General features: G+C 35.9%; 1 protein-coding gene across 1 annotated transcript; it reads right to left on the reverse strand.

Annotated features, from left to right (window-relative positions):
- Nucleotides 1-522: 522 nt before the first annotated feature.
- ACRALDRAFT_209227 (uncharacterized protein) lies at nt 523-9,103 on the reverse strand (the record flags this gene model as incomplete). Its single annotated transcript, XM_071022586.1, has 3 exons — nt 523-646; nt 715-731; nt 9,089-9,103. The coding sequence occupies 3 exons, from the start codon at nt 9,101-9,103 to the stop codon at nt 523-525; spliced, it is 156 nt and encodes a 51-aa protein (XP_070876202.1).
- Between the last annotated feature and the right edge of the window lie 388 nt (nt 9,104-9,491).

Here is a 9,491-nt window from a genome sequence, read left to right on the forward strand (position 1 = left end):
GATTTAATTAAAGCTATATATTCGGCTTTTATAGATAATAAGGCTATAGTTTTTTGTTTTTATGAATTCTAGCTTATAGGATTATTTAACCCTATATAGCAGGTATAACCGCCTATTAAGGTTCTGTCTTTTAGTATATTAGACTAGCTTAAATTAGAGTAACCGAATATATTAAGGTCTTTATTATAGTCGTAAATAAGACTAGGATTAGGATAGGTATATAAATAAGCCTAGATCCTATTTAAATAGGTTCGAGTTATTCCGACTATACCACTTGGTTATTCCGACTGTAGTTTAGACCTACTTAGTAGACCATTCGTAATCTTCCTACTAATCTTCCTTATTAATCTATATCGTCAATCTTCCTCATTAATCTATATCGTCAATCTACGTCGTCAATCTACTCGTTAATCTACGTCGTTAAGATACGTCGTTAAGATACGTCGTTAAGATACGTCGTTAAGATACGTCGTTAAGATACGTCGTTAAGATACGTCGTTAAGATACAGGCAGCGCGTTCCGTTACCTCGTTATATAAAGTGAGAACAAGATAGCCGCGGTCGCGTGGGCGTGGGTGTGGACGTGGAAGACAAAGAGGAAGACGAAGACGAAGACGAAGACAAAGGAGTTACTGCTACTGCTGCTACTAGCTCGAACAAACAAACAAAGCTATCCGGTAATTAAGTCCGAGCGATCAAATTCATAAAAAAAGACGTCGAAGTGGTTTGCGACTATGGTTGCAAAGGGTCTATGTCCGAACTATAGTCGGAATAACCAAGTGGTATAGTCGGAATAACTCGAGCCTTTAAATATCACGGGTATAATTTATTAAAGCCAGGGATAGCTTAAATAAAAGGAAATAATATATATTAATAGTTATAAAGGGGATTAGATAGGGTATAGTGTTCGGAGATAGGGGGTCGAGTCGGCTCCGGGACTAGTACTATCCGGGCCGGTCTGGTATAGTATAATAAGGAGGATTACCGCTAGATAGATTATGGTCCTAGAAGTGCTTTTAGGGGGATTCTATAAGGTTCTTAGGGATAAGGCTCTGGTTATCTATAAAAGGGATAGGTAAAGCTAAACTCCTAACTTAGAGGTTTAGCGAATAATTTAACTCTTAATTCGACCTATTAGTTTATATTACCCTTTTAATTATCTTATAAGGTCTTTTTACTTTTTATATAAAAACCCTTAATCTATTATTCGCTTAACCGTCTTAATAGGTATAATAACCGTTAAGAGTTATAAGTATAATTTACCTTTACTTATTAGCTAATAAATAACTATACCTCCTTATACGCGTTTTAGTATTATTCCCCCTAAGGATAGGGATTATAAATCGGTTTATAAGTATACGCTATCTCTTAGTCCTAAAAGTAATACCACCGCGCCTTTACCTAATAAATAAAAGACTATTATTCTATAAGGCCCTTTAAAGCTATAGCCAGAACTGCCTCTAGCACCTTAGCGTAAGCCTCCTATAATCCCTTAGCATAAAACACCCGCGGCTCCCCCGGTTAACACTATAAAGCCACCGTCTTACCCTTAATCGGATATACGGTATAATATTAAGGAACTAAAGAATTATCCTCCGGATTAACTACTTCCCGAGAAGCTAAACTTCTTCCTAAATTATTATAAGGAACGTAAACAGCGAGAACGTAAGTTAGAGCGTCCAAAAGCTATTTATTATAATAAGGACCCGGATACTACCCCACCCCCTTATTCGATAAACTATTACTATCCCTAAGGTGGTCGTGGCGACCCATTTAAGGTAAACCTTCCTACCCTAAAATAGGATAATAAGTTATATAACTAGTTTAGAACCTTTATAGAAAAGATTAAGGAACGCTTTTACCTTAATCTAGCTAATTTTATAACGGAGGCGAAGAAGGTCTACTTTACCGCTAGTTACCTTAAAAGGAATATAAAGTCCTATTAGTAAGCTTACTAAAGGAGGACCTATAGTTCTTTAATAAAAGCGATATAGGCCGAGCTAAAGGCCTTCCTAACTAAGTAATTAATTAATAATAAGACCCGCGAGTTATTAGTTACGGAATAGATCTTTTCGGAATAGGCCTTTTAGTAACCCGGTTAGACCTATAACTAATTTCTCGATAAGTTAGATTCCTTATTTAATAAAGTATTTATCCCCCTTCTTAATAAATAGCGTATATAGTTTATTATATCTAAGTTAAATAAACCTCTACGCGATTAAATTATCGCTAGGATTTTACCTAAGACCTTTTAGGAGTTAAATACCGCGGCTCGCTAGGCTAAGGTAACGTTATCTTATAAGGGTAAACCGTCTAATTAGGATCGCGGCTATTATATACCCTATAATTAGGGTTATAAAAGGAAGAACGGAACTAATAATAAACCCTCGGTATCCTAAGCTAGTAGTCCTTATAACGACTCGCCTATGCCCTCTGCTATTATAACCGCGGCTATTATTACTGCCCCGGCCTAATAGCGGGATAACCCTAACGGAACCTCGGAATTCTTAGGCCCCTAGAAATATTATAAATATAGAGATAAGGGCTATATTCGACCTTTTTACCCTCGCTTACGGAATAGGCGGGCCGGCTAAAGTTTTACCTCGGCTATTAACCCTAATTAGAAGGCTATAGCCCTTAGTTACCCTATTTTAGGTTAGGTATAGGCCCTACCCTAAGCCGTATAGGGTTAGGCCTAGAATAACGCGCTATTAAAGTTAGACCCTTCCCTTAGTCTAGTAAGGGTAAGGCTGAATATATAACTAAATAGTGGATAGGATTATTAAGTTATAATTCTAGATAGTATTACCGACTTCGATATTATTAATAAACACGTAGTGCCCCCTAATAAAATAATTACCGGACCCCCTAAGGAAGTTAGGTAGTTAAAAAAGGAATATATAACCTAGATACTCGGATCGATCTTATTTATAATTCGGATTATAGATAGTTAGAATTATATACGGATATAGTATATAGAGTTATATATTATAGATTTAGGTAAAGATAAGTTAGAGGTTATCCTCGGGATCCCTTAGTTAACTAAGTATAACCTAATAGTTAACTAGGCAGAAAAGAGTTAGATATTTCGGATTTAGAAGAAGGAGTTAAAGTTTATGGGTTTATAAAAGAAGTTAAAGAGGCCTACGAATAGGGCGAAAGTGACTATTAGGCTTATTAGGTCTTAGGTAGCGCGGGTTAGCCGTGTTTAGGCTTATATCTCGGAGGATATAACCACGCCTACTCCCCTACCTAAACCACTACCCGAATCCCCGGAGGACCCCTTACGTATAAGTTAAGAAGAGTTATTAGTAGCTATGCCGGAGTAGTATTATAAGTTCTTAGATATATTTAATATAAAGGAGGCCGGTAAGCTACCCGGTTACTATTAGTAGGACCACGGAATTAAGTTAGCGGAAAGGAAAACGCCCCTATTTAGGCCGGTTTACCCGTTAGCGGAGGAAGAGTTAGCGGTGTTATAGGAGTACCTTTAAGGCGCCCTTACTAAAGGTTAGATTCGTTACTCTATTAGCCTTATAGGTACTCCTATTCTTTTTATACCGAAGAAGGGTAGGAAGTTAAGACTATATATAGATTATCGGGGGTTAAATAAGGTTACTTATAAAGACCGTATACCGCTCCTATTAATATATAAAATTATAAACCGGCTTTCCTTATTAACGGTCTTTACTAAGCTAGACCTTAAGGACCCCTATTATCGACTTTATATACGACCCGGTAATAAGTAAAAGATAGCTTTTAGGACTCGCTATAATTATTTTAAGTACTTAGTTATACCTTTTAGGCTTACTAATACCCTAGCTAGCTTTTAACGGTATATTAACTAGGTATTAAATAGGTTAATAGATACGATTTATATAGTTTAGCTAGATAATATCTTAATTTATAATAAGAACCTTAAAGTCTATCCAGTATATATTAAGGAGGTTCTAAGGAGGTTAAGGGAGTAGTTATTATACGCGAATCCTAAGAAGTATGTGTTTAAGACTTAAGACGTAGAGTTTATAGGGTTTATTATTAGAGTGGATAGGGTTTATATAAATTAGTCTAGGGTTAAGGCTATTCGCGATTAGGAAGAGCTAAACTCGGTAAAGACTATCTAAATCTTCCTAGGGTTTACTAGGTTCTACCGGCGTTATATTAAGAATTATTTAAAGATTACGGCGCCGCTCTTAGACTTAGCGAAGAAGAGTAGAGTAAAAGGGTTATCTATAAGGGAGAAGGAGGCTTTCGATAAGTTATACTAAAGGTTTTAGGAGGCTCCGGTTCTACGGTATTTTAATCCTAAATTACCTATTCGATTAAAGCCAGATATATCGGGGTTTATTTTAGGGGCGATGATTAGCTAGTATATAGATCGGGGATAGTATCTTATCGTGTTTTCTTTAAGGAAGCTTAGGGGTACGGAGTTAAACTATTCGACTTTAGATATAGAGTTAATAGTTATCGTTAAAGTATTCCGGTATTAAAGGCACTACCTAGCCTATAGCCAGACCCTAGTAGAAGTTTTAACGGACTACCTTAATTATCGGTACCTAATCAATAAGCGAAAGATTAAGCTATAGTATACGCGATAGCTAAAGGAGCTATTAGTACTCGACTTTAAGATTAAGTATCGACTAGGGGCTTAGAACCTAGCTAATAGTCTATTACGGAAGCTATAGCTTTTAGGTAGGCGGACCTAGACGCGGAGCGTTAAAAGCCTATTAAGAGGTTTACCTATAAGTTTGTCTTAAGGGTTATAGAGAAAGCGGATAGAGCACCTAGGGTTTCTAAGGATTTATTACTAAGTTTAAAGGAAAAGGTGGCCGATACCTAAAAGGATAATCCCTTTTATATTTCTTTATCTAAGAAGGACCGGTTATCCGACCCGTGGTTAAGGGATAAAGAGGGCCTAATCCTTTTTAGAGGTCGCCTTTTTATCCTAGATATATAGGGGTTAAGGAAGAAGATCCTAGAGGCCTTCCAGGATAAACCCACCACTAGATATTATAGTTCCGGTAAAACGATTAAAAGGATTTTAGACTTATTCTATTAGGAGTATATATCCCGGGATATAAAAAAGTTCGTGCCTACGTATAGGGTATCTTAGAGGACTAAAGGGAGATAGTATAAGCCTTATAGCCTCTTAGCTAGTCTTTTAGTTCCGTCTTATTTATTCTAAAAGATCTCGATTAATTTTATTACGGGTCTCCCTCCTATTAATTAGGGCGGAAAGAAAAAGGATATAATCCCTATAATAGTTTACTATTATATAAAGTATTCCCTTTATATCCCTTATAATAATACGCTAACCGCTAAAGGTTTAGCCGATATCCTATAGTTAAGAGTTTTTAGTATTTACGGGTTACTAAATAGTATTATTTCGGATTAGGGTTTATTATTTATAAGTAAGTTTTAAAGGACCCTATATAGTCTTTTAGGCATCTACTATTAAATATCCATTATATTCTACCCCTAGACCGATAGGCAGACTAAGCGTTAGAATCAGAGTATTAAGTATTACCTTCGTAGCTATTACTTATAGGAGCAGACCGACTAGGTAGATAAGCTATCCCTTATATAGTTTACTTATAATACCGCGTAGTACTCGGTAATTAAATAAACGCCCTCCATGGCGTTAATAGGCTATAACCCTTATAGCCCTAATAATATCCGGTTACCTAAGTTATTAAATATTAAGGCGGTATCCGCTAAATAACGGGTAAAACACCTAATCGCTAATCGTTAAGTAATAAAAACTTTTATTCGGAAGGCTTAAGAGTCTTATAAGAGGTTCTATAATACCGGATAGACTTAATAGCGGTTTAAGGTTGGGGACTATATTTTAGTCTCCTCGAAAAATATTAAGTAAAAGCGGCCTAGTAAGAAACTCTTAGATAAGTACCTCGGGCCGTACTATATCACCTTAGTTATCGGTTATTATAGTCTCGCTTATAGGCTAGACCTCCTATAGTCGATAAAGATTTATAATATTTTCCTGATCTCTTTATTAAAGCCTTAGCGGTCTTATAATAGTTAGGCTCCTAAGCCTATAAAGGTGGATATAGAGCTATAAGAGTCGGGGGAGTATAAGGTAAAGGGGATTTTAGCTTATCGGTTTAATAGGAAAAGGAGGTAGTATTTAGTTAAGTAGGCGGATTATAGGCATAAGGATAACACCTAGGAACCGAGGCGTTATATCCCGGAGGAACTTCTTTAGGAATATTATAATCGGTAAAAGGAGAGGGCTCGGAAAATATAAAGACTATTATAACCCTATAAGGTCCTTTAGTGTTATTATTAATTCATTATACTATAGCCCCGGAGGGTCGTGTTACTATCTTTATTTTACTAATTTATTATATTATATTATAAACGCTAAAAAGAAAAGAAACAGAGTAATGCCCGTATAATATATAAACGATAGCCGGCTAAGTTAGATTATCAGATCTATTTCTTATTCTATACCTATAGCCTAACGAAATACTTCTTAGTATTACTATCACCGTCGGTCTTAATACCGCTAGCGACTCGTAGAAGGTCGCGAATTTAACGAAGGGCTTTTATCTACTTATAAGACTCCTATACCTAAATATTATATAAGGGAATTTAAGCCTCCATAACTATATCGGCCCGATAACGCTTATACTAAGCCGTATTAAAACCTTAGAAGTTATAGTGCTAATTATTAGCGTATACTCGGCGTAGCTCCTCCTAAAGCTTATAGGCGGCACGCTAATAAAAAGGAATTAACACGAGTATATAAATAAAACAGGGGAGAGATAACTTATAAGCTTCTTATCGGTAAAACCACTATAGCGTATAGTATTAACGAGTACCTCTTATAAAGCGATAATAACACGACTAGTATAGAGATTTATCTAGGAAAGGGTTAGTATACCGGGGCGGTCTATAGCGGGCGGGGAGTATAACTATACCTCCTTATATTTCTTACTATTCTAGTCCTTTTAATAATAATGGTTTTTAAACGATTATCGACTAGAGTTATAGTATAAATGAAAAATAATAGGACCTTAGCTATCTAAGATAATATTAAGGAATCCTAAGTAATACCGCTAATAAGGAGGGTCATAGAGGCTGCCCCCTATAACCACTTCCTAGACCGGGTAAAGGCCTAAGGGATTACTATTATTCGAAGGCATAGCCTTATTATCGCCCTTATTAGCCCCCGGACCTTTATTAGTAACGTTATTATTACCGAAGATATTATTACCTAGGAGGCTCTTACCTCCGCTAAGGATAAAGTTATTATCTCCGCTTCTATTACTACTAATATAAAGGAGACTATTAGCGCTACCCGATATAGTTATATCCCTTTTATAGTTAATAATACTATTATCGATATTATTATTATTATTACCCTTATAGTCCGATAGTATCGGAGACAGAGTCCTTTAGCCGCAAATAGACTAGCCACCGGTTAAACTATCGTTTAACCTAATTACTAAGAAAAACCGGGTAAGAACCTAGCTAACCTAATAGTTAGGGACCACGAAGGTTTTCTTAGTAGAGAGGGCTAGGCCCCTTATTTTAGTAGGAGTCGTAAACGACCCTATACTAGGTACGGCTAACCCCTTTATTTTAACGGGTATCTTACATACTACGCCGGGTATAACGGACCCTTTACTATTTAGGCGCGCTTTAGTAGAAGTTATAAGTAACTCTATACTAGGCGCGGCCGGCCCCTTTACTTTAGCGGGCGTCTTAGATACCGCGCTGGGTATAATTAACCTATTCTTAGTGCTACCTTTCTTAATAGTCTTCTTAATAGCGCTATCCTTAATAACGGAGGTCTTATTAGTAGCGGTATTAAGGCTAACGCCAGCCTTCTTACTATCCTTTATAGGAGTAACGGACTTTTTAAGTAAAGCCGGCTTTTTAGCGAGAGAGTTATTAGTAGACTAGAGCTAATAAGCTAACTTATTAGCCGTATATAACTAATGCTTCTAAGGAGCTATACTAGAATACGGGGGTTAGTTAAGCTTAGGAAAACACGTATAATAATCACTTATATTATTATTCTATATAAAATTAAAGTATATTATTAATAGGGATTATTATTATTCGTATAAAGGATATTTATAATAAGCTACTTTAGATATTAGGACTACTAGAACTAAGGGACGGCTAAAGACCTCGCGTAACGCGATAAGAAGACCTTTAGAGAACTTAAGACGAAGCACTAAGATAATGCCTTATAGCTAAGATACGGTAATAAGGATTAACTTATAAATAGAACTTTATAATAAGGCTATAATAGTTACTCGAATAGGTAAAGAAGGGAAAAGGAAAATAATAATAAGCTAGGAGGACTAGCTAGAATATATTCTATAATAGTTACTAGACCTTAAGTAAAGCCTACATAGTCACTCTTACCTACTCTATAATCTAGGTATACCTACTATATTAAGAGCGTACCTATAGTTTATTATTTAGGTAATAATAAAGCGTCGCGTATACTCCTTTAAGTCTATAGGCTTTATATTTAACTAGGCGATCCGATTATTTACGGGTTATTTATAAAACCTTTAATAATGGTTTAAAGGCGGAGTATTAAAGGACTTATAAAGCTTTATTTAGGCTTTATTATAATAGCTTAAAGGTTAAAGAAGGTCGATCTTTATAGTTATATTTAGCTCTGGCTTTAATAAGTTATTTATAAAAGGTCCTATAATAGGATAGCTATAACCTAGATACGAATAGTGGCTTATAAGCTAAAAGCCTAGTATAGGCTAACTTAAGCTATTCGTAGTTAGGTACCGTCCCGGGCCGAGTCGTCTTTTTCGGAGCTATATCCGGAGGATATAGGTTAGATAAAAGAGGGTCCTTATAAGGGTACCCGGTTAACTATATTACTCCTAGGGATATAAGCATTATAGGAGGGGGCGTGATATCACGGGTATAATTTATCGAAGCCAGGGATAGCTTAAATAAAAGGAAATAATATATCTTAACAGTTATAAAGGGGATTAGATAGGGTATAGTATTCGGGGATAGGCGGTCGAATCGGCTCCGGGACTAGTACTATCCGGGCCGGTCTAGTATAGTATAATAGGGAGGACTACCGGCGGATAGATCATGGTCCTAAAAGTGCTTTCAGGGGGATTCTATAAGGTTCTTAGGAAAGAGGCTCTGGTTATCTATAAAAGGGATAGGTGAAGCTAAACTCCTAACTCAGATGTTCAGCGAATAATTTAACTCTTAATTCGACCCATTAGTTTACATTGCCCTTTCAATTATCTTATAACGTCTCTTCACTCATTATACGAAAACCCTTGATATTAAAGCTATAAAATAGTCTTTTAAAGGATTGCTTATATATCTTACATACCTATTAACTATAAAGGCTAGATCGGGTCTAGTATATAGGGATAAATATAATAGTGCTTCTATTTCCTGTTAAAATTAATTTATATCGGCTTAATAGGCAGTTTCCTGGTTAGGAAATAAAGTTATTTTTATAATAGT

Source organism: Sodiomyces alcalophilus (genome assembly GCF_042370955.1).
Source record: "Sodiomyces alcalophilus JCM 7366 unplaced genomic scaffold ACRALscaffold_3, whole genome shotgun sequence".
NCBI lineage: Eukaryota > Fungi > Ascomycota > Sordariomycetes > Glomerellales > Plectosphaerellaceae > Sodiomyces > Sodiomyces alcalophilus.